We start from the raw sequence: 27381 nt of genomic DNA on the forward strand, positions 1-27381 counted from the left end.
CGGAAGAGATTAGGTTAGTCGAAAGAGGGCTATTGGTTCAAGGACGCAAGGTGCCCATGTGAAAATTCCTGTACTATCTCTTGTTGGTCCCGAAGGACGGAGGAGGGTAGGTTAGTCGAAAGAGGGCTATCGATTTGAGGATGCAAGGTGCCGATGTTTTTTTAGGATAAAAAGAGTAGAGAAAGTACCTCAAACCAATGTTCGAGTACCAGGCGCTGCGACACTGAAGTAACCTATGTTATACTCCAAGGAAAAGCTCGAACGACCTTCAACAAAAGGGTACCTGTACTCGAACCCGACAAAGGTAGGAAGGTAGAGAATACCTAGGACGCGAGACAATTCTCGGCAAAAGTTATCTTTGTAGAAATTAGTGAGAAAATTGCAAACACAAGAGCAGTACCACCATAATTTATATGCATTTTTTTTTCTTTGAGGTCAAATATTCAAATATAATTATATTAAATTGTTAAATTGGAAGTTTTGATTTTTTTTTCTTTTTTTTTCTTAAATTTGATTCCGTACAAAAATAATAATAATAATAATAATAAACGCCACTATATTAAATTGCACAATATAATATGGGCGTTATAAAAATATAGAAATCAAAATAAACAAGAGCGGAAAGTATATAGACCAAAATGAACCAACCAACGTCAAGTACAGAAATCATAGTATTCAAACCTAAAAAACAGCTACTTGCAATGAAAGACAATACATGTTTCGGCTTAACATTGGTTTTTCTTTCGTATAAAACCTAGTTCAACTAATCAGCCAACTCGGGTCATAAAAAGCTCCAACAAGTGAATGATAAATCTTGGAATCATCTACGTTGGTCTAGAATCTAGATAATTGGATGGTAAAACGTTAGAATGGTTCAAAAAGACCAACTCGAATCATTCTCAATCGAGCCCTCGGCTATCGTAAAACTGGAACCAGGTTCCAGTGACATGTTTTTTTTACCCATTTCAAGCTCAATACATCCTGGATATTCCAGGCACAAACATCAGCAGAAACACAGGCAACAGGCAACTGAAAACAGGATGCTACCTTACAAAATACAGATTACGCCTCATCTGTTAGTTATTTCTCATAACTACGATAACAAAAAGTAAGAAATTATTTGGACAGAAGAATAGTTTATTTTGACACATTTCAACGAAAAGCCGATCAAAACTGTAAAAGAGTAACTTCAGTTCGGGACCGACGCAGGGGCAGATGACTCGAAAAGAGGGCTATCCTGGGTCACTGAATCCCAGTCAATTTGTCTAAGAATTTCAAACCTGTCGTTAAGTGTCACGAACCTGACTTGAGGAGCAACGACACCGGACGATCCCGCTTTATGGAGTAAGACCATGCTGGCCCCCATATCAGGGCCATGAATTTTCCCAGTGAGCAACAAACGTAGTGGCATGAAAAGTGATTTTCCCTGCCATTTGTGGTAAAATTAGGAAGAGGTGATTCTGATTTTCTACTGAGTAGTAAATAATATGAAGAAGATGTGTAAGGAAGTGAGAACTCAAATTATAAAGAGCCAGTGAATTGAAAATTACCTTGCGTTTTAATGATTTACCAAAAGTTTTCACCCACTTCTGCCAGCCAGAAGGGCCTTCTTCAAGCGCACTGAGGATTTCGCCACTATCATATGCAGCTATGAGGCTGGCTGAAAATTCGGAAAGCTCATCTTCTACAAGAGGCTTAGCTTCGGAACTGCAGGCATTAGGAGAGTCTTCAACCATCCATAATTTTAAGAACTTGAAGATATCAATTGTGTTAAACTTCCACCGCTAGCAAATATTGTCCACTTTGGCCTGTTACGTATCGCTGTTAGCCTCACGGTTCTAAAACGCGTGTGCTAGGGAGAGGTTTCCACACCCTTACAAGGAATGCTTCGTTCCCCTCTCCAACCGATGTGGAATCTCATAATCCACCTTCCTTGGAGGCCCAACGTCCTTGCTAGCACACCACCCGGTGTCTGGCTCTGATACCATTTGTAATAGTCCAAGCCCACCGCTAAAAATTATTGTCTGCTTTGGCCCGTTACATATCGTCGTCAGCTTCACGGTTTTAAAACGTGTTTGCTAGGAAGAAGTTTCCACACCCTTACAAGGAATGCTTCGTTCTTATCTCCAACCAATTTGGGATCTCACAATCCACCCCCCTTGGGGGCCAGCGTCCTCACTGGCACACCACCCGATGTTTGGCTTTGATATCATCTGTAACAGTCCAAGCCCACTGCTAAAAAATATTGTCCATTTTGGCCCGTTACATATCGCCGTCAGCCTCACACTTTTAAAACGCGTCTACTAGGGAGAGGTTTCCACACCTTTACAAGGAATGCTTCGTTCTCATCTTCAACCGATGTGGGATCTCACAATCCATCCCCTTTAGGGCCCAGCGTCCTCGCTGGCACACTACCCAGTGTCTAGCTCTGATACCATTTGTAACAGTCCAAGCCCACTGCTAGAAAATATTGTCCGTTTTGGCTCGTTACGTATCGTTGTCAGCCTCACGATTTTAAAACACGTCTACTACGGAGAGGTTTCAACACCCTTAGCAGAACTCAAATCAACTTCACCAACTTTGTAGTCTTACTTTGCAAAAAACAATATCATGGTAGTAACAACAATATGCATGAAATTCAACATACCTTGTCAGCGTAGTGTGCAGAGGATAGGACAGAAGGTTTGAGAGCGCCTTGTCAGCATCAGTTACCAAATCAATTGCATCTTTCAGCAGATGAACTGATTCCTATATATAAAATTACATAACTCCCCGTGCAATGATTTCATGATTGTAGCACACATTATGAAAGGAAAAAGGCATTGTTATATTCAAATTAACAAAGCATCACTGCCGCACAGAAAAATAAAACATATTGAAGCAACCAGCGGTGTGACATAAGGAGATGGTTATTCCACCATAGTTCTTTACTGATAAGATATAATACTATTATAAAGTTACATATAAAGATTCACATGCAAGTTAAGGAGCCAGGAAGCATGATGAACGGCTCTGCTGCAATGGATGGCAGAGGGTATGTAGTACCCAAAGCACTGGAGTCATCCTGTAGCTGGGAAGGGGCCTAGAAATGCTTACTACTACACCAAACTACACTTGGCTCTACACATTTACAAAGCTAACCCCGGTCCAGTCCCTGGCAGAGCTAAGGAAAGGGGCTTCGATCCTTATTCCTTATCCCCATCTTCGCCCAGGCTAACGTTGAGGGCAAAGAGGTATCAATTTAGTAAACTTGAAATTTGCCTCTATCCCTGTTAAGTTTAGGTGGCTTGGGAGTAGGAAGTCTCACAGAAACATTCCTCCTTATTCTAAGCAGGGCCGGCTTATTCTCAAGAGACAAAAGCATCAAGGTACAAGATCACTGTCAGCTAAAAAGGACAGACATGGACAAGTGACGCAACGAAACACGGACACAGCGACACGTCAATTTCTTAAAGCTTGGGACTTCTCACAGCAAGTCTAAGGTTAGGAAAAAGATTTGAATTTAGCAAGATAAAGCGCTTCGAGTCACCATAGTCACTCTTTCCTAGACCTTCGGCTCCTAAAATTCTCCTGTTTCTATGTGAACTGAAGTCCTTTTCTGTAAGCTCCTTTCATCCTTGGTGGACACTTTATTTACTCTTTTATGTGATCGTTCTTTTATGTTTACTAATATTTTCAGTTTCATATCCAAAAGTAGTTCCTACACAATAGCCTCTTACCTCAATAAATGGCCCCTCTGATTCTGTCAGGACACCCGTGCTCTTCCAGCGCTCACCAATAAGCTTGGTCAATTCCTCAGATGGAAGGGCTCTCAAATGCTGACCATTCATCCACCTAGTTGTCACGAACAGCAAAATATTAGCTAAGAACAATTACAAATTCAAATTGACAAACAAATAAAATTTTAGTTACATTGTTAAAATTGAACTGCAAGGACGTGCTTCTAAGAGCAAGAAAAATTGTACTCACTTACAGTCAAATCATTCTTACCTTAACTTGGTAGAATCAAAAACAGCACCACTTTTGTTTACACGGCTAATTGAAAACTTTTCCACTGTTAGTCCAAGAAAACAACCAAATAGTAATTCAGAAACAAACTTTAAAAATCGTTAGAATAAAGACTGGAAAGGAGTAAAACGTGTTGGATGATGAAAGTCCCAAATCGACTAATTTAGGGAATGATCATGGGTTTATAATCAAAGAATACTCTCTTCATTGGTATGAGGCCTTTTGGGGAAGCCCAAAGCAAAGCCATGAGAGCTTATGCTCAAAGTGGACAATATCATACCATTATGGAGAGTCGTGTTCATCTAATAAAAAGAATCAATAATAGAACCACAGATAGAATCACAAACCAAGTTGTTCGAGAGTAAAAAACTCATTCTCGGTACCATCCCCCCAACCTAATAGAGCCAAGTAGTTAACCATAGCCTCGGGTAGATATCCCATCTCCCTGAACTGCAAAGCAGAATTTACAGAGATCAGGCGGTAATTATTTCTAATTTAAATTTGCATATCACACTTAAATAAGAGCTTTAAGAAAAACATTGGAATATACTAATAGAATAATATATCACAGAATATACAAGCTTTTACCAATGGCATAAGACTTATACAACCAAGGATTACCTGACCAACTGATGTTGCACCATGTCGTTTTGATAGTTTACTACGATCAGGTGCAAGAATTAAGGAAACATGTGCAAAGTAAGGCATTGGGAAACCAAGAGCCTGTAACATGAGGATTTATTGACGAGGGAAATCGAAGTCCTTTGATTAGCATCTGATATAGGATACCTGAAGGGAAAAGGGGTGTGCGATTACCTTATATATCAGCGCCTGCCTAAGAGTGTTTGGTAGATGTTCCTCTGCCCTGAAATGAAAATAATTAGAAAATTAGTTAACATATTACAACGTAACGGAAATTCAACAAGTGGAACGTACTATTCAAGGAGAGAATAAATGGAACAGCAAGTTCATATAGGTTACGGAGGATCAGGTTATTACCTTATGACATGTGAGATAGCCATGGTAGCATCATCAACAGTGACACAAAAATTATAGACGGGTTGCCCATTGCTCCTCATAATTACAAAATCTCCAAGTGTATTCAAGTTCCAGCTAACCTTCATGACACTAGCAAACAAAGTTAACAACAAGATACAACATAATTTTGATTAATGGGGTTGAGTGAGTAATCATTATTAATTGTGGAGTTGATATGTAGCTCTTCAAATCCTCTGTCCTATGTCAATGTGTGTCAAACAAAAGAACCCCACGGAAGAAACGCTACAACCTCAATATGTTTCATTTTTCGTTTCCTTTTAGTTGTTTCGAGGAATATATCGATCAATACCGATTCATTCTTTTTCTGTTGATTATTTTCAAATCGAGATGTATTCAAGACAAGCGATGCCACCAGGGCAGGGCAGGAATCAGCTATAGAGAACATGCAGTCTGGAGTCGACAAACTATATAGGCAAGATAACGAAAGATAGGTGGAGAACTTACTTCCCCTCGTATGAGATCATTGATTTTCAAACTCCCTTCTTGAGGCACGCGAAATCGATACGTGTAAGGGGTACCCTTTTCCAATTCTTCCTGTGCTTCTTCATCAGTAGCAGTGGCCCACTTTCCCATGTATACAGGTGGCAGTTGCTTCAGCTTTGCGACCTCCTTCATTTTTTCTAGTTCCTGAAGAGAACGACATTAACATTGCTTAAGTAATCAGAACTTCAAGATCGATAAAACATAAAACATATCATATATGATAGTTCTGATTACCTCGTTTGAACAAAAACATCGATATACTTGACCGGATTCTAAAAGCTTCTCCGCATACTGTTTGTATAAAGTATTTCTTTCTGATTGTCGGTAAGGACCGTAATCTCCTCCAGCACTTGGACCTGCATATGGTTAAATCACTAACAGAATCTCAGAAACTAATAATAATGATGAAGTAAAGAGCTCCATTCTTACTTCTTTGAAGAACATAACATCAAAAATATAACTACGCATTCAGGAATGCTCTGAAAATTGTATATTGACTCAAGCATTATGATACTAAGTCGAATGAACCGATGCCAATACATTAAGACAAACAACATTAAATGCATAAACTAGAATTGAGACGAAGCAAATACTCCAAAATTAACGCATGACTTAAAGCTGGAAGAACATAAACACCTTCATCCCAATCAAGACCAAGCCATGAAAGATCTTTCAACACGGCCTCCTCAGATTGTCGAGTGGACCTTTCCAAGTCAGTATCTTCAATTCTCAGAATGAACTTTCCACCATTGGCCCTGAGACATCGAGTTCGTAAGTACGAAACAAAACAATGACAGGCAACTAAAATGAAACTTAGACAGAAACGTTAGGAATCACGGATCTCCACAATGGTATGATATTGTCCACTTTGAGCATAAGCTCTCGTTGCTTTGGATTTCCCCCAACAGGCCTCATACCAGTGAAAATGTATTCCTTACTTATAAACTCATGATCATTCCCTAAATTAGCCTAAATTAGCCAATGTAGGACTCCCTCCCAACGATCCTCAACAATCTTCCCCTCGAACAAAGTACGCCATAGAGCCTCCTCTGAGGTCTATGTAGCCCTCTAACAAAGTACGCCAAAGAGCCTCCCCTGAGGTCTATGTAGCCCTCGAACAGCCTCCCCTTAATCGAGGCTCAACTTTTTTCTCAAGAGCCCGCGAACAAAGTACACCCTTTGTTCGACACATGAGTCACTTTTGACTACACCTTCAAGGCTAGCAATTTCTTTATTCCATACTTGAGTATTCTATTGACATTGCTAAATTAAGGGCATGACTCATATACCATGTTAGGAATCACGAATCTCCACAATGGTATGATATTGTCCACTCTGAGCAATATCTCTCACGGGCTTCCCCAAAATGCCTCGTACCAATGGAGATGTATTCCTTACTTATAAACCCATGTTCCTCCCTCCCAACAATCCTCAACCTACCGATAACCAAAACCAAGCGCAATGATCACTGAAAAACCTAATTAAACAACGAATAGAAGCAAAAGGAAGAGTCAATGAACCAAACCTAGCAAACAAGTAATTGAAGAGGGCAGTTCTTGCTCCACCAACATGAAGATTTCCAGTAGGCGAAGGAGCAAAACGGACTCTAACTTCTCCATCGACCTTATCCACGGACGCCGACACCGAAAAACTCCTTCGAAATTTAGGGAAGCATCTCTCCGCAAAATACAAGTTTGAGTGACGCAGAATTGGAGGATTCAGCATCGGGAAGGCCCTAATCCTCACCCATGGCGTCCCTACTATAGTCGCCATCCGCCGCCGTCCGCAGAGCTTCTGAGGTCCGACGCCGACGGTCGTTTACCGGCAAATGGTTTAAGGATAACGAACTGCAGCTGATGCGATTCAGCTGGCTTTCTCATTTCTTACCGTACACGATTACGCTATATGGACTCAGCCCACCAAAATTATCATAATAATATATATATATATTTATTTATTATTATTTTTTTTTACAAAGGTTAAGTTAATTTTTCAACTTTAAAATATATTTCTTTTTATTTTAAAATTTTAATCCAAATAAATAATTAATGTAATAGATATAAAACTAAAATATAATACACAAATTTTTTTTTGTTGTGTGCGATTAAATATTTAATTTGAGATAAAAGCATGTTAAGTTAAGTGTCACCTGTAGTTTCAATTTTTATCTCCATTAAAATTTTTATTTATTTTTGTGGAGATTACAGTAGGTTGTGGGAGATTTGTGAGAGTCGGAAGCAACTATAAGGATAGAAACAAACAATATGTTCCCGTCTTCGACCCGTTTAGCTAACAATAAATCTTTCTATGTTTTTTTTTATTAAATTAATAAAAATATTCATTTTATTTGAAATATATAAATAAATCTTTAATATTTATTTCAAAAATACTTTTCAATTTATAATTTTTTATTAATAACATTCCATTTTTAAAAAAATAAAATAAAAATATTAAAATTTAAAAGTAATATTAACCCCTTTAAAAAAATTAAAATTTTTATTGATTGCAATAATATTTTTGTTATTTTTTATTTTTAAATTTAAGGGTAATTTTGAGATTTTACACCATAATAATTTAGGGTTTTTTTTTTAATTTAAAAAATATATAATAACCACAAACCGATTAAAGACAGAAAATTCGTGGATGAACAAGTAGGCGGGAGGGACTACGCGGGAGAGAGATATTGAAGGATGAGTTTCTTAGCAACTACTCCGTCGTCGACGATTCTCAGTCCGCCGTACACGTTACTGGGCTCCGGCGGGAAAGTATCCTATCTGCGACTAGGCAGGGTGGAGGGATATCGGCGAGTGACAATGAGAGGCGGAAGTGAAAATCGGAAGCCGTTGCAGAAGGGGAGGAACCTTAGCATCGAAGCAATTCAAGCGGTACAGTCGTTGAAGCGAGCTAAGAAAGATTTACAACAATTGGACCGAGTGTATGATTCTAAAATTAGGCGCTTATTGAAGTTCGATATGATGGCTGTCCTTCGCGAGCTCCTTCGCCAGAACGAGTGTTCTTTGGCTCTAAAGGTGATGCCTCTGCACTCGACTTCTTTGTTTATTTGTACATTTGAATGATTAGTAATCGGGAGTATTCGATCATGCACGATAGTTGTCGATATTTAGAGGTATCCGCAGCAATGGCGAGATATAGATTTGTGTCTTCTGTAATTCGTTCGATATTCTTTGCTGATAGCCTGTATTACTACTTTCCATTTCTGAGTGTTAGGTTTTTGAAGATGTTAGAAAGGAGGACTGGTACAAGCCTCAGGTTTCGCTGTATGCTGATATTGTTTCAGTATTGGCTAGCAATGGATTGTTCGAACAAGTACAAATAATTCATTCGTACTTCAAAGCAGAAACTGACCTAGCACCTGAAATTGAGGGGTTCAACAATCTTCTGAAGGCTTTGGTTAGTTATAATCTAGGTGAACTTGCAATGGAGTCGTATTACTTAATGAAAGAAGTAGGTTGTGAACCAGATAAGACTTCTTTCAGGATTGTCATAAAAGGATTGGAATCAACGAGAGAATCAGTTGATTTAAGAACTGTGAAGAAGGATGCACAAGAGCTTTATGGTGAATCACTTGAGTTTCTAGAGGAAGAAGATGAAGCAGCTACCGGCATATCGACGCACTGAGCTGCGGATGAACTTGTGGCGAGAAAGATGGCTTGTCTATGCTTCCTTGGAAGAAACCTGAAAATTCTAAGAAACTTTCATTGGATATGAACTTTAACTGTATACCGGCTTAAGTCAACCCGGGCTTAGCAGAGGAAATCTGTGATAGCTTTTACGGTTATGTTGGATCTCATGAGTATTGGATGAATTGAAATCGGTTTACAGTTTACTCTCTTCTCCTTGTTAATGCTTCCGTTTCTCAAGCTTCTGGAATCCAAAATCTCCCCTGATTGGCAGTGTCACTAGTCTATGCAGATAAGAGCTGATCATCTTGCAACATACTTCAGCCACTCTGTTGCAAGCATGAGAAGTTCATCTAAGTCTACTCAAGACAGAAATAGAAGGGAAAAATCTGAAGTATAATGCAAGGTGGTTGTTACATGATTTCTTTTTCGTTCCAAAAGTACCGAATTATACGTAGTAGAATACATAAGGTACAAACCCGGTTCGGGATTGCTGCGTATTTCTGTAGAAACAAATATAGTAAGATGAAAAATTATGTGGGCTTTACGCCCAGACTGCCAACATTGTGCAGTTTAACTCTGATATGATAATCTCGAGGTTTAACATGCCGGTATCCTTATGTTCAAGTTTCTAGTTTCGATTTAGATTCCTTAATTACATAACGATTTCAAAATTGTTTTCCTTCAAATGTCTGCCCAAACTGCCAGTTTGCAGGTGCAACGCTGTAGGAAGTAAGTGTTCTTCCACTGCTTGAGGTAACTTCGAAAGAGAGAGGTTGCCCATGAAGATTGACATTGCTTTGCCAGTTCTGTCCCCAGTTCCTTGCCATTGGTATCCATCCTGTTCTTGATCCTTTTACCTTCACTGCCACTAATTCACCATCCATTCCAACATTGGTAATCAGAACTTGAAAGAAACGAGAATTTCCACTAACCGTGAACCTCAATCCACCGCTTCGATCACACCTCGTCCTACACACATTCAAAACAAGTTTTTTCCCCTTAGCTGAGGATGACAAATCGTTAGAATCTATATGCATTTAGATTGATTCTACCTCCTATATTGAACTGGTACAATATCTGCTTTTTTCTCTGATATTTCAGCAAATGCTGCCTCTGACATCTCAAAATGTTCTTTCGGAAAATTACACCAACCACCATAATCGGAAGATAGGCCGTAATTTGGAGGACAGAAGTCGGTGGCTGTTAGAACGACGGTCGGGCTTCCTTGCAAGCACCACAAGATGTGGTCAACACATCTAAGCTCATAGCAAGCTCCACAGGTACTCCCTCTATTAAACAACATGCTACTCAATCCTGCGCTATATTTTCCATAGCTAATTTTATGCAGATCTCCATATCCACATGCACCTTCTGCAACATTAGTAGGAAAAAAGAGCATTTGAAATACTTATTTCCCTCCCTTTAGGTTACAATATTCCAGACATGACTATCTTGAAAGTGATTATAAAATGGTCAAAAGCACTTTTTTCACTCATAATTCATCTAATATTTGGTTTCTAGGCTTTTGTATGCAATTTTCAGACTATCAAAATTAAGCTTCGGATTGATAGAAGCATGTTTCTAAATGATTTTCAACGTGACAAAAATGATTTTAACTATTTCAAAATCACTCACTAACATGTTCTAAACATTGATTATCGAAGTTATGATTTCCAGTTTCCACCTTTTGAAGGTAACCCTTGAACACTCATATAAGAGCTTTTGCAAACCCAGAAAAGCACCATCACCATGTTTAAACACTAATATAATCTTATGAGCTTTCAGACGAAGGAGAAGAGTACCTGTAACAATGGACCCATCTGTTTCTTTGGAGTATGTTGCAGTAGCAGATTTCCACTCTTCATCCTTAGCCGCAAAGAGATTGGGTGTTTGCAGAAGAACCAAGTAGACTACTACAGCTACAAAGGCAGCCATTAAAGAGAATATAAGGTCTTGAAGAAGCCTGTGCAGTATGTATACCTAAAATGTGGTATATTTCCTTTTGAATTTTTTGTTCCTCCTTTAAGAAAAGCCCCTCCCAGCCTTCTTTTTCATCATTCCCCTAATTTCTCGCTGAAATGAAGCAGGCTTCTCTGATTGCCGGAGCACTGTCCTGAAAATAGAAAAACTTTGACAAATCTCCAATTTTGCAGCCCTTCGTTCACATTGGTGGCGCGTTTAACGAGGCTAAGGAAAAGACACGCACCCTGTTCTTGTATCTTCTAGGCCGCCGTTAATGGGGGCTCAACGAAGCAAACTTGGAGCCTCCATTTCTGCCATTATCGAGGTAGAACGAAGGGTTTGAGGCTTTATGAAAATGGCGGCGGCAGATACAGAGGCTACAGAGCAGAAAGCCATGGAAGCCAGGTATGTGTTCCTTTGCATTTTAAGACCCATGGATATAAAGAAACTTAAGTTAATAAGAACTCAAAAAGTGGCCTGTCTTGGTTTTGATTGTTGGACCCGAATGTGTTTTTAAAAGAGTGGCTTTTGGTGGTTTAATGGCTCATCTTTTCATGATAACAAAGGTAGTGGATGTTCCTAAATAAATAAATATAAATAAAAAGAAAAAGAAAAAGAAAATTAGTGGATGGGCCCCACAGTTCGAAGATGTGGATTGCGGGATAATGTAGCCGTTCTCTTGGCGGGAAACGGTGCTGAAGGTTTTTTTTTTTTCTTTTTGGGTTTTGAAATTAGTTACAAAATTGGTTTATTTGGATTACGTCTAGTTGGTATTATCCATTTGATTCTTATGAGTCTTAAAGTTTTCATTTGGGTTGATGATTTTAGTTAAGCTTTAAATAATTAACTAATTTAGCGGGACAAATTGGAAATACAAGCTCATCATCATCTAAATAAAAACGCTCATTATCATCTAAATAAAAACGGTCAGAGTTTGGACTCAATGAATAAGATATTTAATACTATTTCAAAGGTATATTTTATTTTTGTATTTGTAATTGTTGTAAAGAGCATTTTTAACATTTGATAGGATTTATAGGATTGGATTAAAGAAGTTGAAGTGAAATCAAATGAGAAATAATTTAAATCACAGGAATTAAATTGAAAATTAGGTCAAATAATTTAACCATGGATTTATCATTTTATGTCATTTTTTTTAATTATAGCAGGTGGTTTTACCTATTTCTTATTTCTCTATCAAATATCTTTACGGAATATTTTTCAAATATATCTCACACCCAACCAAAAAAATGCCGAATTTTATTTTTAAAAATTCAATAAAAAAAAACCATATCCAATAACTCCAAGATTGGATGGAGGAGTTCTCAAGTTATATAAATACTTCTTAATTGATTTTTTATTATAAAAAAATTATTAAAAAAAAAAAAAAAAAAAAAAGATGAGGTTCCATAGTTTAATGAAATAAAAATTAAGCTTATAAAACTATTTAATGAAATAACATTGGAACCAAATGAGAGAATAATTATAAACATAGCTATTCTTCTTGCCATATATATTTCCACTACATATATATGGGAGAGCCTGAAAATTGTGTGGGCTTACAGAACATCAATGGCCCATTTTCCATACTATTCTGATGAATGCTAGGATAATGTCCACATCAAAATTCTTTCACTAAAGCTACTATTTCATCTTCCATATGCAAAATTTGTTCATGTGTACACTAGAACCTCTAATCCCTCAAGACATCAAATAAATTAAGAAATACATCTTTGGGATGAGCTACGGAAAACTTATCAAAATTGTTCTTGATATTGACTTGCCCCGTTTCGTTATGTTATTACATCTTTCAAACTAACAACGCAGATGGGGTCTTCAATTTTTTTACTAGAATCATCATTTTCTTCGTCGCTCGTACTGGAACTACTCTTATTCTTTTTGTATCTCTTGTTATTCGGCCAAGTCTTATGAAAGTTATACAAATTGAGTGTTGTTTGATCTAGAGTCCCTTCTCTATAAACAAAATTACCTCCTTCTTCGTCCATTCGACGCCACTTTCTATTTCGATCATGGTTTCGATACAATGGCAATCCTCTGCGAATAAAAGCAAACATTAATTTGTTTTCATATTTAGATTCACAATTTACGAAGGAAAAAAACACACTTTACACGTATCATGAACAGAATCTCAAACAAAGAATTTTAGGAATACAACACCTACAAATTCAAGTTATACATTAAAAAAATACTAAATTAACAATTTTATATGAATAATAAAATTTATTTTTAAAAAATAGAATGATAATAGTTGTGTTTGGAATTACTTTTGAGAATAATTATAGAGTGGTTTATAAAAATAACTTTAAAATTATACGAAGAAAAAGAATTGTAATCAATAGAATCATAAATATAATAGAAAAAGAAATTAATTTGATTATAAGGAAACTTAAATTATAATGATGCTCAGTTACATAAATTAGTTTTTGTACTTAGATTTAAAGGTAAATTTTATCCCTAGATTTAATTTTAGTTTATAAAACATTTAATTCCAAAAATTTTCAAATTTAATTACAAATTCAAAAATGTTCTTAAGAAATGTGAAACTCACCAAAAGCATAATGATTGAGGAAGCTAACAATAAAACAAAAAACAGAAATCATCATCAAACATTTTTTTAAACTTTAATCCTTACTTTAGGGGAAAAAAAAACTATCTAATTTGTGAAAAATATATGACGTAATCTTATTTATTATCTATACACCATCATCTTTATGATAGAGACATAAATATGAAATTTAATGAAAATAAAAAACCAAAATTGACTATTATAAATTTAAAAGATTTAATTAAATTTGGATAAGTTAAAAGATCAAACAGAAAGCATTAAAGTTCAAGAATAAACTTTAAAAATAAAAAATAAAAAAATAAAAAGTTCATGAACTTTATAAAAATTAGATAACATTTTTCTCTTTTTTTTTTTTTTTTTTTTTTTTTTTTTTTTTTTTTTTTTTTTTTTNTAGGTGATAAATGCAAAAAGCATGTGAAATTTACAGTATTATTGCCTCTGCCTGCACTACATCTACATGCAGGCGTGGAGTTTCGTGATGTCCAATACTTAAATATAATCTTATAAAAATTAATTAATTAAAAAAACAACAACAAATACAGAATAATAAATGAAATAAATAAATAAATATTTCCCGTTCTCAAAAAGTAAAAAGTAAATAAATCTTGTTTCCTTTTCAGCAGCGAAATTAGTTAAATAACAAATTCTATTGTTGGATTAAAGATATTAAATTTAATTAGTAATTGTTCAAAATTGAAAAAATAGTAATTGTAAAAAATCAGAAAAAAGAATAAAGATATTAAATTTAAATTATGTAACTGAACACAATTAAAAATAAAAGATAAAAATAAAAAAAAAAGAATTAAGATTTAAAATTCTTCCCTACAATACTAATTTTTAGGATAATAATCTTTTCAATTAGCTTTAAAATAAATAAATAATTTTTTTTATTTTTTTATTATTGTTTTCTCAAAATTTATATTTTAGAAAGTTAAAAGAAAACTTTTTAAAAAAAAATTAAAATAGGAAAATCAAATAAAATGTCTTAATAAAACTCAATTAAATATTTAAGCAGAAATTAATTTGAAGTAATATTGCAAATTAAAATACTAGTCAATATGGATTATATATATATGTGTGTGTGTGTGTTATATATACAGGTAAGAGTAATATATAAAAAGAAAATATTGTCCAAAATTGACTTTTCATACTTTGGGAGAAAGGGAATAGCCTTAATAGCTTTACCATCTAAGAAAATAATAACTAATTTTACATATATTAATTTTTTTATTTTCCTAATTGAAATAAATATAGTAACAAAAAATAATTAAAGATAAATTAGAAGGAATTAAAGATTTCCATCTAATCGATAAGAAGAAAATTTTGCTTAATGTTACGATATTGAAAAGGAAAAAAAAAGAAGAAGAAGAACTGTCAATCATCAGAGACGAATCAAGTTGAAATTCATTCGTTAAAAGAATTTGAAGGAAAAAAACTGAATCAAAATATTATGATTTTTCAGTTCATTCTCGATCAAACCAGTAGTCAACCGTAACTATGACAAGAAATCTCCTAAAATCAGAGTTGAAATTTTAGAAAAGAGCAATCAATTTCGTCATAAACTTGAAAATAAATGAAAAGGCGGTGGATGATGAAACGTTCAAAATCAACGAAAAGCGAAACAGCAGCGAAAAAAGCACAGAGAAATTTTCAACCAAAATTAAAGAAAAAGCACAAAAATTAAAAGGATTAAACAACATTGTTACCTAATATGGAAGAGATCGGAGATATCAAATTTCTCGAGATAAAAATTGACGGCATCGAGAAATGCTCTGTACGTATAAATATGAAGACCGTCGATCCTCGGATACGGCAGTCGCGGTATTGGCGGCGGCGGAGAAACAGACTTAGTACGGCAATCTGCGGCGGAGTATTTGTAGGATTTCCAGGAGATTCCGGCGCCGTTGACGGCCGGTTCCAAGGCGATAAAGCCTAGAGTGACCATAATAGGTTCGAGCTCGTCATGCGTCATGATTGGCTTGAAGGTTTTGGTTAACCAGAGGGCTAATTTTCGCATGGACTCCCTCAGGCAGTCCTCCATTATAGACGGCGGCGGCACTCCGGCGGCTCAATCGGAAGAGAAACTGGAAAATCGCTGGGTTGAGTGAAGGGGAAGTAGAGGGAGAGGTTTTTAAGAGATTTCTTTGGGAGGAAGGGATCTTGAATGTAGGGATTTGAGGGAGAATTTTTTGAGGGGGCAAGTTTGAAGCGGACTGCTTTCATTTGCCCTCCATTTTTCATTAAATTACACAATCGCCACTATCCATTTTTTTTCCTTTTTCTTTTTCCTTTTTTAGATTTTACCCAACAAAAAATTAAATAAATAAATAAATAAGAGTTTTTTTTTTTATCGGCCTCTCGTGCCAAGAGCGTTAAGACCTAAAACCTCAAAAAAAAAAAAAAAAAATTATCGGTATGCTCGGGTCGTAATATATTGGGTCAAGAAAGTGTTCGATTTCTAACATTGCCTACGATTACAGTATCGGTCTGCTCGGGTCTTAATATGTTCCTCGACCAGAATCGTTCTTATTTACACAATACCTAAATCCGAAACTCGTTTTTTATTTTAATTTTTTTTTGTATTAAGTACGAAAAATTGTCACGAGATTAGTCTTAGACCTAAACAATCCGTTAAAGTTCAAATAAATTTTGCGGATAAAAAGGGGAAAAAGGTGATAGATAAATTGAGAAAAAACCAAAAATGTATAAATGGTGTATTAATATCGTTTGAACGATTTTAATCAATTTGGAAAATAAAAATATTATGATTTATGTAATAATTTCATCAAATTTTCCCTTATTTATTTACTTTTTTGTTATTGTCCATATTTTAAGGAAATAACGGAAAATTCCTAAATTTATTTGCAATATAATAAAAACAAAAATTAGATATACAAAAATTGAGATTTAATTGAAGTTAACCTAAGAATTTTAATTTAATTTTCGATCGGTTATATATCTCGAGATTACGGTCTTCTGCGTCTCGGATTAGTGTTGCCTATTTAAGTAACCGACAACTTTCTTTTAGAAAAATCTTCATCCTGCAATCTCGGGCGACACCCAGAAGTCGACAGGTGTCCCAATAACTCGGGTGAGATACTAGATCAGGTGGGGCATACTGAGTAGACATGGGTCTCGGGGGAGTTTGTCGAAAGGGTCAAAATGAGAAAGAGGGATCAGTAATTCTCTTGTACCCGCTCAATCAGACCTTTCGGGAGCTATTCACTAATCAGATCACTCAATCGTCATTGAATTTTGAACTGTTTTTCTCACCAATAGTGCATCTCGAGAATCTATGGTTCAAGTACCGTTAGAATCAACAATCATTAAATCGCTCCACTACTAGCTCATATTAGTAATATCTAATATATTCAAGAACAAATTTTAAGTAACCGACAACTTTCTTTTAGAAAAATCTTCCTCCTGCAATCTCGGGCGACACCCAGAAGTCGACAGGTGTCCCAATGACTCGGGTGAGATACGATCAGGTGGGGCATACTAAATAGACACAGGTCTCGGGGGAGTTTGTCGAAAGGGTCAAAATGAGAAAGAGGGATCAATAATTCTCTTGTAACCGCTCAATCAGACTTTTCGAGAGCTATTCACCAATCAGATCACTCAATCGTCATTAAATTTCAGACCGTTTTGCACACCAATAGTGCATCTCGAGAATCTATGTTTCAAGTACCGTAGAATCAACAACCATTAAACCGCTCCACTACTAGCTCATATTAGTAATATACCAAGAACAAATTTTAAATAATTTAAATTGTCTTTATCTTGGTTAAAAATATTTTAAAATATGTTTTTATTAATTTAAAACTATATTTTAATAATTAATTATACACTTTTAAATATTTTTCGTACTATTTAAATTATTAAAAATATATTTTAAAGTAATTTTGGAAATTAGTTTTTTTTTTATTTTTTTAATTTGCTGTCGTCGTCGTAGAATAAAACGCACCGTTTCGGTTTCTTGTGGGCCAGGCTAGAGAGCAAATAGCGGCCGTAGAAAGCCCGGCTCCAATTAGGACTAAGGTCCACTGATTCTTTCCTTTTGGGGCACTCTCTCTTTCTCTCTCCTCTCTCTCTCTCTCTCTCACATCCATTTTTCCTCTGTGAAGAAAGTCATTCATTCACCATCCGCCATGGCTTCTTCACATGCCGAAACCTAACCAGAAATTTCGTTGCAGACGTTTGTGGTAGCTGACTGAGATTCTCGGAGAGGTTGTTGTTGTTGTTGTTGTTGGATTGAGAAATTGAAGGTTTCGAAGTGTAATTGGGCGGAGTTGGCTATGTCTCTGAGAATAAAGGCGGTGGTGGATAAATTCGTGGAGGAGCTCAAGGAAGCTTTGGATGCGGATATTCAAGATCGAATCATGAAGGAGAGAGAGATGCAGAGTTACATCGAAGAGCGTGAACGTGAGGTTGCTGAGCGCGAAGCTGCTTGGAAGGCTGAGCTCTCCCGTCGCGAGGTGCTCGATTGAATTCTCTTTATTTCCTCTTGTTTTCGTTTGTTTCTGTTTATCTCTCTGTATTTTTTGTTAGATAGGACCGTTCATTGGAGATTACCGGTGAGTTTCGATGGATATACGTGCACATTTTTATCGCTCACGCTATGTTTAATCAAGAAAAGTATTCTGTTTTCGCTACTTCTCTTATACATGCTCGATGGAACGTGAATACTTGCCATCTGAGTTTTTTAATGCTTATGTAATGTGGAAATGAAGAGTTTTGCTACTCTATCTTACCATTTCATAATTGATATTTTTTAGCCTTGTTCATAGCATAATTATTAGGGCTGAATTCTTGGTTGTTCTTTCCTAATTACGCTACACATTATCTTGTTGTGTTAGAAATTTCAGTTAAAAAATAAGATAACGAGAGCTCATGTGTAGTAGGATGCCTTTCTGCTATCTATTCAAATTAAGCATTGCACCTTCTTTATTTCTTCCCCTGCTGTGTGTCTCTCACCTTTTGGGTAGTCAAATGCTTGTTTTCTGGACTTCACCAGCCATTACTGCATGAACTATAGGATGCCCGTTTCCCTTGTCTTTTATTTTCATGTTTCCCTCCAAATCCAGGAAGAAAAGACAAGGAATGCGGGATGATAAGTTCCCATGGGATGTTTGACATATGGTTTTAAAGAGTTGGGAAATTAGATTTATGGGCCTGGAGTTGGATAGTCCGAGTTTATCTGGTTTCAAAGAGTTTGAAACTTAGGTTTATGGAGCCTTGAGGTGGAATTGGATGGTCTGAGTCCTTATGGTTTCAAAGTGTTTGGAACTTTAGGTTTATGGAGCCTGGAGGGCTTTAAAGAATTTGGAACTTAGGTTTATGGTGGTTTATGGTGCATGGAGTTGGATAGTCGAAGTTCATATGGTTTTAAAGATTTTGGAACTTAGGCTTATGGAGCCTAGAGTTGGATAGTTCGAGTTTATATGGTTTCAAAGAATTTGGAACTTAGGTTTATGGAGCCTGGAGTAAGATAGTCCAAGTCCATATGGTTCAAACAGTTTGGAACTTAGGTTTATGGAACCTGGAGTTGGATAGTTCGAGTCCATATGGTTCCAAAGAGTTTGGAACTTAGGTTTATGGATCATGGAGTTGGATAGTCCAAGTCCATATGGTTTCAAAGAGTTTGGAACTTAGGTTTATGGAGCGTGGAGTTGGATAGTCCGAGTTCATATGATTTTGGAGCCTGGAGTTGGATAGTCTGAGTTCATATGATTTCAAGTAGTTTGGAACTTAGGTTTATGGAGCCTGGAGTTAGATAGTCTGAGTTCATATGGTTTCGAAGAGTTTGGAACTTAGGTTTAGGGAGCCTAGAGTTAGATGGTCTGAGTTCATATGGTTTCGAAGAGTTTGAAACTTAGGTTTATGGAGCCTGGAGTTGGATTGTCCGAGTTCATACGATTTTGGAGCTTGGAGTTGGATAGTCTGAATTCATATGATTTCAAGTAATTTGGAACTTAGGTTGATGGAGCTTGGAGTTGGATAGTCTGAGTTCATATGGTTTCAAAGAGTTTGAAACTTAAGTTTATGGAGCTTGGAGTTGGATAGTCCAAGTTCATATGATTTTGGAGCTTGGAGTTGAATAGTCTGAGTTCACATGATTTCAAGTAATTTGGAACTTAGGTTGATGGAGCTTGGAGTTGGATAGTCTGAGTTCATATGGTTTCAAAGAGTTTGAAACTTAAGTTTATGGAGCTTGGAGTTGGATAGTCCGAGTTCATATGATTTTGGAGCTTGGAGTTGAATAGTCTGAGTTCACATGATTTCAAGTAATTTGGAACTTAGGTTTATGGAGCTTGGAGTTGGATAGTCTGAGTTCATATGGTTTCAAAGAGTTTGAAACTTAGGTTGATGGAGTCTAGAGTTGGATTGTCCGAGTTCATGTAAAGGAACGAGCTATAGATTCATGGGTTGGTTTATAGGTTCGTAGGTTTATGATCGACATAAATTAGTAACTAGTAAGATCAGTAAACCTGTGGTTTAGGACAAACAAATAGACTTGGTTTCTTAAACTTCAGGTTATATAAAGTCGACTAGTGAACCAAACTGGCAATTCTATTAGTTTTAATGGTGCAGCACAACATAGTAAATTCAGCTCTAGTCAGACAACTAAGTTAGCAACAATCACATAGATTATCTTTTCTTGCCTTCAAGTCTACGAGTTAGGTGCAGAACAACTCGAAGTTACCCAATAGGTATGTAACAGCCTAAGCCCACCACTAGCCGATATTGTCCTCTTTGGGCTTTCACTTTCGGGCTTTCCCTCAAGGTTTTTACAACGCGTCTACCAGGGAGATGTTTCCACACTCTTATAAAGAATGTTTTGTTCTCCTCCCCAACCGACGTGGGATCTCACATATACTGGTTGTATCGAGTAGTCAATAGAACAATTCAAGTAAAGAGGTGCTTGATTAATGTTTTTCCTCCCCTTTTTGTGCTTCAATCAATTGACCCATTCATCCTTCTAAAAAGAAAACTTCTTCTACTGCTGAAAACAATGATAATGATAAATGTGAAACCAAAGATGGCTTCTCATCATGTTTTGATTTCCTTTTTTCCTCTGCTCTTTTAGGCCGAGATCGCCCGACAAGAAGCGAGGTTGAAGATGGAGAAGGAAAATCTGGAAAAGGAAAAAAGTGTGCTTATGGGAACTGCATCAAATCAAGACAATCAAGATGGAGCTCTTGAAATTACTGTAAGTGGTGAAAAGTACCGATGCCTTAGGTTTGCAAAGGCAAAAAAATGAGGCTGACATAGTTATAGAAAAAGGTATTGTCTTGTTTGTTTGTGCCATGTTCTTCCTCTTAAGCTTCTTATAATTTTTTACAAAGCAAAATGATTAGGGTTGATAGCTTCTAAGATGTGCATGTAGGTAATTATTTGCTACATTATCATGATGCTAGCCCTTTTATTAATCATTCCATTCCATTTATTTAGTGAATAAATCAACCTCCAGGCCCTCTAGAGTTAGACTTCTCTTTTCTCTTCTCTTCTTCTCTTCTCTTTCTCTGAAAATGCATAAAACCCGAACTACTTGAAGATGAAAGAGTATGATTGTGACGGCCCAAACCCACCACTCATATTTCTTTTTTAAGTAAAAGCGGACAATATCTCTTAGCGGTAGACTTGAGCTGTTACAAATGATATCAGTGCCTGACACTGGGCGTGGATTGTGAGATCTTACATCGGTTGGAGAGGGGAATGAAACATTCTTTATAATAAGGGTGTGGAAACCTCTTCCTAGTAGATGCGTTTTAAAACCGTGAGGCTAACGACGATACGTAATAGGCCAAAACGGACAATATCTGTTAGCGGTGGGTTTTAGTTGTTATAATGACCATAGGTTTTACGAACATCCTCGATCTAAAATGAGAACAAATTATTCAATGCGATCGTCTGCAATACCAGATGAATGAGAATAACCTAAATCTTGCATACTCTATAATAACCACGAACGATAAATTCAATGTACTTAAGTTTCTCTCACGTCTAATAGTGTAAAATTATGAGCTACAATGTGATGTCATTTTTCATATTCATTCGTTTCAAATGTTTATCTAGCTAACTACGAGCTAAGACAATCTAGATGTATGGTGACTCGAGTCTTTAACATTAATCGAAGATATATTACTTAACAAGGTGAGCTAGTCATAAGTTAGCAATTGGATTCTAGAGTTAAACACGAGAAGGTGCTCTTGCTCTTGCTCAAAATCGGTTAAAATGCCTCCATTTTGACAAAATTATCCTTTTTCATTTAAATAAAATAAATATGACTTTATAAATTTGAAATCGAAACAAAATTAGGATTAAATTATACTATTAAATTAGTAACAATAATATGTTTTTAACGTTAGACGAAATGATATTTTTTACTTTGAATATAATAGTATTTTTTTTTATTATAAACTCATCATCATTCTCTAAAGTACGAATCAATTCTCTAAATTACGAATGGATGAATACAATAGGAGAGAATCTTCCGTATTGCATGAATCAACAAGAATCATGGCGCGCAAGGCACACGATCTCCCTGCAGTTCTTCCAAGTAACGCCCAATCTCAACCTCCTCGCCGGTCTGGCGGTCCGACGAGCTTCCGGTTGCCGGAGCGATGGTCGATTTATTTCTCTTTTCCATTCCTGCGACGGTTAACAACCAGAGACTTAGTGGGGGGAAAGGAGTTGGCGACAGTTAACAATGGCGAATTCAAAATCGCCTCCATTTTCTCAGCATCTCCGATTGCGAATTTAAAGCCAAATACTCTTCCATTCACGAATCGGTAAGTTAAAACAATCTCTTCCGATTTCAATTTCACTGAGCAGAAGCAAGGCTGTTAAGCAATTAGCATGAATTTCCCCTTTCGCACCACACTGTTCTTGGTGCTCTCATCTTCCTGTTTTAGCTCAGTTCTTAGTAGAGGAATATTGGAAGCAGACATTTCGGGAAGCTTATTGCGTTACAGAGCTAAGAGTTCTCGTGTTTTCAGTGTTAGAAGCTTTGGTGCTCGAGCAAATGGCTTAACTGATGATAGCAATGTCTGTTCTATGTTTGTTTGTGTTGATTTTCCTTGAGATTTTATTTGATGAACCGAATACCTTAATCTCTGTTTCTCCCTTCACCCGTTGAGCCTCGTCGCTGCTGCAATTTCCTGTAATTTTTGTGCCATTTTTTGCTTTTCCGTTAAGTTCATTGTTCATCAGGATTTCCACTAGCTGTATACTCATATTTAGAATTGTTGAGTCACATGTGTTCTGCTACTTAGCTCAATTTCTTGCATGCTGGAAATGAATAACCAGTTTCCTTCCAAATGGAGAGTTTGATTCATTACTTTATGTTTGATTCAATCCTCTTAAAAGGGGTTTTAGGTGCTCCCCTAACAATCACAGGGTTAAAAGTTACTATATATGTACGATTTCTCATACACCAATTTGTTTTGTTTTCTAAACTCAACAATATATTATGATGTTCTTGAGTAGGAAGTGGTTTTGGTCCTGCAAAAAATGCTCTCAAACACACCCTTAAAAGAGTAAAAGATTAAGAACACTTTTCAGAAGTTTTCATTTCCTCGTGTTCAGGCCTTCTCACAAACATGGAGGATGGCCTGTGGTTCAGCTGGAGTGGTAACTTTCCTGATTCCAAAAGGAACCTATTTGGTTGGTCCAGTTAAATTTTCAGGCCCTTGCAAAAATGTATCATCTCTAACGGTTAAAATGAAGGCAAGGGTCTAATCTTCTACGTTTTTTCGTCTTTTTACGTCGAATCCGTTTGGTTTGAGCTCGAATTTTCTTTTGCAGGGATATTTGAAAGCATCAACAGACCTGTCAAAGTATGGTTCTGGCGCAGGCTGGATTGAGTTCAGATGGGTGGAGGGGCTAACGTTGACGGGAGGTGGAACCTTCGATGGCCGAGGCGCTGAGGCGTGGCCATTCAACAACTGCCTTGATGACCACAATTGCAATCTCCTTCCTACTGTAAGTTCCATTCCACATTTTGTTCTGTTTGATTCTTAACCAATTCGTGTCTTGAAACATTAGAAATTGTAAGGACTAGTGAAATTATTTCAAAGAATCATTTCAAACTCATGCCTTAAAATATTAGGATTTGCAAAACTGTTCTGTTGCTGTTGTTGTTGCTGCCATTTGTAACATCAGTAAGATTCTTACAATGATTCAGTTCTTTTTCAGAACTTGAAATTCGTGGCTATGAATAACACGGTTGTACGACGCATAACTTCGCTAAACAGCAAGTTCTTTCACTTGGCTTTAGTACAGTGCAAGGGGTTCAGAGGTAGCAATCTCAAGATTTCAGCTCCAGCAAATAGTCCCAACACGGATGGTATCCACATCGACCGAAGCTCTAACATCCATCTTTCTCGATCACATATTCAAACTGGAGACGACTGCATATCCATTGGACAAGGGAACTCTCAAGTCACAATCACCGGCATTGATTGTGGACCGGGTCATGGGATCAGGTATATAGATTGCTGCCAACAAGTATTATGCTTCTGTCATCATGAACTTGTATTCAGCTTACTAGAAACAGCACTCTGGACAACATGTGTTTTGTTCATTGCAGTGTTGGAAGCTTGGGAAGATATCAAAATGAAGGAGATGTAAGCGGATTAGTAGTTAAAAATTGTAGCCTCACAGGTACCACCAATGGGATCAGAATCAAGACATGGCCAAATTCTCCTGGCAGCAGCTCAGCCACAAACATGACATTTAAGAACTTCGCCATGAACAATGTGTCCAATCCAATTATAATTGATCAATCATACTGTCCATTCAGATCTTGTTCTTTTAAGGTATGTCAGTGCTCTCTCAACGTATATATTTCTTTTTTCAAAAAAGTGATTGCAAAGTTTTCTTCACGTGAGAACAGTAACGGTATAATATCCGTTAAGTTTATATCTCATTTTAGTGCTTAGACTTTCAAGTTCGTTTTTATCTCATTTTAGTCCTTAGACTTTCAAGTTCGTTTATATCTCATTTTAGTTCTTAGACTTTTAAGTTGGTTTATATCTCATTTTAGTCCGTAGACTTTTAAGTTCGTTTATATCTCATTTTAGTCCTTAGACTTTCAAGTTGGTTTTTATCTCATTTTAGTTCTTAAACTTTCAAGTTCGTTTATATCTCGTTTTTAGTTCTTAGACTTTCAAATTCGTTTATATCTCATTTTAGTTCTTAGACTTTTAAGTTCGTTTATATCTCATTTTAGTCCTTAGACTTTTAAGTTCGTTTATATCTCATTTTAGTCCTTAGACTCTCAAGTTCGTTTATATCTCATCATTTTAGTCCTTAGACTCTCAAGTTCGTTTATATCTCATCATTTTAGTCCTTAGACTCTCAAGTTCGTTTATATCTCATTTTAGTCCTCAGACTCTCAAGTTCGTTTATTATCTTAAGATATTTTTTTTGAAAGTTCGGTTCATAAAAGATCATTTCCCAAACAAATTTCAAAATCATTGCAAAAAATGATTATATGAACGTGATTCATTTTGAACAGGCACCATCTCTAGTGAAGCTGAGTGATATTTACTTCAAGAACATAAAAGGAACCTCTTCCTCTAAGGTGGCTGTGGCATTAGAATGCAGCAAGGGATTCCCATGTCAGAATGTGAACCTTGAAAATGTTCACTTGCTTCTTTCATCAGGTCAAAATCACCCTTCTTCTACTTGCAAATATGTTAGAGCCAAGTATATTGGCACCCAAATCCCTCCCCCTTGTGCTTAGCCTTACAACAAATCATATGATTTTACCTTATTTATGTTGCAAGCCATGTTCTTACGTTTTTAAACATTGTCTTATGCACTTGTAGCTTGTGAAATCTTGAAACCAATATCTTTGATGCAATATGGCTATGTTCTTGCTTTATTGCTTCTGTGTTTTGTTAGAACTGGTCGATGGAGGGCCAAGCGGTTAGAATTACGACTCACCACAATGGTATGATATTGTCCAATGTGGGACTCACTCCCAATCATCTTCAACACAAGCTTGCAAACTCAGAAGGTATTTGAAGCTTTTCTTTTTTATAGGATTGTTTGGAACGGTTCCTGAGATCAAAATATGCAAAAATATGTGTCGAAATATATTTATATGTATATCGGAGATCTTGTATCTTAGTTATCGAGTTATATCCAATTTCGGTTGTCTTTGGTAAGATGACTTTTCTTTTAGGAATATGCAATATTTGATTATTTGGTCGTCGAGAGCATGTACTTTTAACTTGTTGAGTTATGTTCGGTTTAGGAAAAAATTCAACTGATTTAGACATGCACCATCGACCAGAAGGTCAAAAGTTTAAATCTTCAATCCCACCTGTTGAATAGAAAAATGTCCTTACATAGTCAAAAATATTCTTTAAGGTTAGCTGTTGTAGGGGTTAATTGATGTATTTATCGACTAAGCTATACTCGAATCGGGGTAAGATAACTTGGTGTCATTTTACGTTCATTTTGGTCCTCATTTTTAGAAGTTACGTCTCTTCCTTAATTGAAAGACTTGTCACGTTGTTGAGGTTTAAATTTGCAAAAAAATTGTATATTCCACCGTGTTAATGTTTTTATTTGTTGAATTTAACATCATATGAAGGTCCGAAATTTAGATATTTGATCTATTAATCGAGAGCATATATCTTAACTAGTTGAACTATGCCGACGTTGACATATTAATAAATGAGTAAGAGTGGAGTTATTAACATGTGGCTAATTGTGGTTAACTAAATTAATTAAAGCATTAATCACGCTAATAAACATCAATTAAAGTTAAAATTTGTCAAATTAATAAACTATAGCATTATTAATAATTAAGTAATATCAACAACATTACATAAAGGAAGGAGGAGGACTATGAGCGGATCATATAAATACATAAAACGACACGTCGTTTCATAATATTTCCCTCTCGCAGCGTAGTCCGATTTTCCTCTTCCCTCTGCTGCTTCGATTGCTCTGCATGAGCCTGCGTTTCAAGCGAAGAACCTCGGGAAGCTACCAAGATCGCAGTCGCATCACATCTTAGCTCGCCGGAGATGGAGAGCGCATCGGAGCTAGTGCCATTTCCACTGCTGCTCACACCGATTGAGTCCAATTACAGAGCCTGCACCATCCCTTACCGTTTCCCTTCCGATAATCCTCGCAAGCCCACGCCCATTGAGCTCTCATGGATCGACGTCTTCTACAATTCCATCCCTTCCTTCAAGTACATCTGATTTCTCTATTTCTTCAATTTCGTTTCTGTTTCCGTCTCTTTTAATTGCGTATTCGATCAATCTGTTCTAGTTTGCGATGTGGATGTTGCCTGATTTATTGAATCTTTGTTTCTGTCTAATCGGTTGCTCTTGTCTTTTTGAATGCCTAGCAGATAGAGAGATTTCAGTCTGATTGATAGTCGAAATTGGTTTTCTTTCGGTTAAAAAAAATTTGTTGGATCGAACTCATTGTTCGTTTTTCTTGTTTAACTTGTGCAATCGGCAATATACAGCTATCTTTGTGATTTTTTCTTTGATCTTCACTTTTTCCATGAAGATTTTCTGCCCTTTCCTTGTTCCTTCACGTTGTTTTCCCGTTTTTTTTTTTTTTTTTTTTTTTTTTTTTTTTTTTTTTTTTTTTTTTTTTTTTTTT

At 36.3% G+C, this 27381-nt stretch overlaps 7 protein-coding genes and 1 long non-coding RNA gene across 11 annotated transcripts in view; 5 read left to right on the plus strand and 3 right to left on the minus strand.

The window, feature by feature from the left end:
• Positions 1 to 876: 876 nt before the first annotated feature.
• LOC111455317 (glutamate--tRNA ligase, chloroplastic/mitochondrial) lies at positions 877 to 7466 on the minus strand. Its single transcript, XM_023096932.1, has 13 exons — positions 7076 to 7466; positions 6187 to 6305; positions 5785 to 5906; positions 5512 to 5694; positions 5008 to 5126; positions 4825 to 4873; positions 4630 to 4731; positions 4356 to 4458; positions 3991 to 4054; positions 3720 to 3834; positions 2648 to 2748; positions 1551 to 1707; positions 877 to 1426 (listed from the first exon to the last, which is right to left on the minus strand). Exons 1-13 carry the CDS (start codon positions 7321 to 7323, stop codon positions 1190 to 1192), a joined length of 1719 nt encoding a protein of 572 aa, XP_022952700.1. The 5' UTR covers positions 7324 to 7466; the 3' UTR covers positions 877 to 1189.
• Positions 7467 to 8201: 735 nt separating this feature from the next.
• LOC111455325 (protein THYLAKOID ASSEMBLY 8-like, chloroplastic) lies at positions 8202 to 9985 on the plus strand. The gene is made up of 3 exons (XM_023096944.1): positions 8202 to 8579; positions 8779 to 9597; positions 9900 to 9985. The coding sequence occupies exons 1-2, from the start codon at positions 8241 to 8243 to the stop codon at positions 9187 to 9189; spliced, it is 750 nt and encodes a 249-aa protein (XP_022952712.1). The 5' UTR covers positions 8202 to 8240; the 3' UTR covers positions 9190 to 9597; positions 9900 to 9985.
• LOC111455324 (expansin-A16) lies at positions 9768 to 11156 on the minus strand. Its single transcript, XM_023096943.1, has 3 exons — positions 10997 to 11156; positions 10247 to 10565; positions 9768 to 10163 (listed from the first exon to the last, which is right to left on the minus strand). The coding sequence occupies exons 1-3, from the start codon at positions 11127 to 11129 to the stop codon at positions 9860 to 9862; spliced, it is 756 nt and encodes a 251-aa protein (XP_022952711.1). The 5' UTR covers positions 11130 to 11156; the 3' UTR covers positions 9768 to 9859.
• LOC111455331 lies at positions 10386 to 11696 on the plus strand. Of its 2 annotated transcripts, none has more exons than XR_002712571.1 (3): positions 10386 to 10474; positions 10980 to 11184; positions 11348 to 11696. It is a non-coding gene; the product is annotated as an uncharacterized LOC111455331 (long non-coding RNA). The 2 variants fall into 2 exon arrangements; XR_002712572.1 differs by having other exon boundaries at positions 10980 to 11181; positions 11279 to 11696.
• A 925-nt stretch (positions 11697 to 12621) lies between these two features.
• Positions 12622 to 15902, minus strand: LOC111455327. The gene is made up of 2 exons (XM_023096946.1): positions 15450 to 15902; positions 12622 to 13211 (listed from the first exon to the last, which is right to left on the minus strand). The coding sequence occupies exons 1-2, from the start codon at positions 15782 to 15784 to the stop codon at positions 12950 to 12952; spliced, it is 597 nt and encodes a 198-aa protein (XP_022952714.1). The 5' UTR covers positions 15785 to 15902; the 3' UTR covers positions 12622 to 12949.
• A 1880-nt stretch (positions 15903 to 17782) lies between these two features.
• Positions 17783 to 21194, plus strand: LOC111455301. Its single transcript, XM_023096909.1, has 2 exons — positions 17783 to 18218; positions 20831 to 21194. The coding sequence occupies exons 1-2, from the start codon at positions 18039 to 18041 to the stop codon at positions 21002 to 21004; spliced, it is 354 nt and encodes a 117-aa protein (XP_022952677.1). The 5' UTR covers positions 17783 to 18038; the 3' UTR covers positions 21005 to 21194.
• Positions 21195 to 22240: 1046 nt separating this feature from the next.
• LOC111455300 (exopolygalacturonase) lies at positions 22241 to 25612 on the plus strand. Of its 2 annotated transcripts, none has more exons than XM_023096908.1 (6): positions 22241 to 22791; positions 23332 to 23472; positions 23551 to 23727; positions 23941 to 24230; positions 24335 to 24563; positions 25265 to 25612. In XM_023096908.1, exons 1-6 carry the CDS (start codon positions 22603 to 22605, stop codon positions 25490 to 25492), a joined length of 1254 nt encoding a protein of 417 aa, XP_022952676.1. In that variant the 5' UTR covers positions 22241 to 22602; the 3' UTR covers positions 25493 to 25612. The 2 variants fall into 2 exon arrangements, with proteins under 2 accessions (XP_022952676.1, XP_022952675.1); XM_023096907.1 differs by having other exon boundaries at positions 22241 to 22535.
• A 1021-nt stretch (positions 25613 to 26633) lies between these two features.
• LOC111455299 (uncharacterized protein At2g17340-like) overlaps positions 26634 to 27381 on the plus strand; it is a 4999-nt gene continuing 4251 nt past the window's right edge. Inside the window, exon 1 of one of the 2 annotated variants that reach the window (XM_023096904.1) lies at positions 26634 to 26959. In XM_023096904.1, coding sequence (XP_022952672.1) covers positions 26790 to 26959 — 170 coding nt within the window. In that variant the 5' untranslated portion in view covers positions 26634 to 26789. The remainder of the gene's footprint in view (positions 26960 to 27381) is intronic. The other variant, XM_023096905.1, reaches the window with a different exon arrangement.

The sequence above is a fragment of the Cucurbita moschata genome, unplaced genomic scaffold (assembly GCF_002738365.1).
Source record: "Cucurbita moschata cultivar Rifu unplaced genomic scaffold, Cmos_1.0 Cmo_Scf00017, whole genome shotgun sequence".
Lineage (NCBI taxonomy): Eukaryota > Viridiplantae > Streptophyta > Magnoliopsida > Cucurbitales > Cucurbitaceae > Cucurbita > Cucurbita moschata.

Coding starts and splice junctions, on each gene's coding strand:
- LOC111455324 (XM_023096943.1), bottom strand. CDS start 11,129: ATGGCTGCCTTTGTAGCTGTAGTAGTCTACTTGGTTCTTCTGCAAACA. Junction 10,566..10,996: donor AGATGGGTCCATTGTTACAG/GTACTCTTCTCC, acceptor CTAATGTTGCAG/AAGGTGCATGTGGATATGGA. Junction 10,164..10,246: donor GTACCAGTTCAATATAGGAG/GTAGAATCAATC, acceptor GAATGTGTGTAG/GACGAGGTGTGATCGAAGCG.
- LOC111455317 (XM_023096932.1), bottom strand. CDS start 7,323: ATGGCGACTATAGTAGGGACGCCATGGGTGAGGATTAGGGCCTTCCCG. Junction 4,732..4,824: donor GGCAGGCGCTGATATATAAG/GTAATCGCACAC, acceptor CTCATGTTACAG/GCTCTTGGTTTCCCAATGCC. Junction 4,055..4,355: donor TTTTACTCTCGAACAACTTG/GTTTGTGATTCT, acceptor TTGGACTAACAG/TGGAAAAGTTTTCAATTAGC.
- LOC111455301 (XM_023096909.1), top strand. CDS start 18,039: ATGTCTCTGAGAATAAAGGCGGTGGTGGATAAATTCGTGGAGGAGCTC. Junction 18,219..20,830: donor CTGAGCTCTCCCGTCGCGAG/GTGCTCGATTGA, acceptor CTGCTCTTTTAG/GCCGAGATCGCCCGACAAGA.
- LOC111455325 (XM_023096944.1), top strand. CDS start 8,241: ATGAGTTTCTTAGCAACTACTCCGTCGTCGACGATTCTCAGTCCGCCG. Junction 8,580..8,778: donor AGTGTTCTTTGGCTCTAAAG/GTGATGCCTCTG, acceptor TCTGAGTGTTAG/GTTTTTGAAGATGTTAGAAA.
- LOC111455327 (XM_023096946.1), bottom strand. CDS start 15,784: ATGGAGGACTGCCTGAGGGAGTCCATGCGAAAATTAGCCCTCTGGTTA. Junction 13,212..15,449: donor TCCGATCTCTTCCATATTAG/GTAACAATGTTG, acceptor TTTTATTCGCAG/AGGATTGCCATTGTATCGAA.
- LOC111455300 (XM_023096908.1), top strand. CDS start 22,603: ATGAATTTCCCCTTTCGCACCACACTGTTCTTGGTGCTCTCATCTTCC. Junction 22,792..23,331: donor GCTTAACTGATGATAGCAAT/GTCTGTTCTATG, acceptor CCTCGTGTTCAG/GCCTTCTCACAAACATGGAG. Junction 23,728..23,940: donor ATTGCAATCTCCTTCCTACT/GTAAGTTCCATT, acceptor GTTCTTTTTCAG/AACTTGAAATTCGTGGCTAT.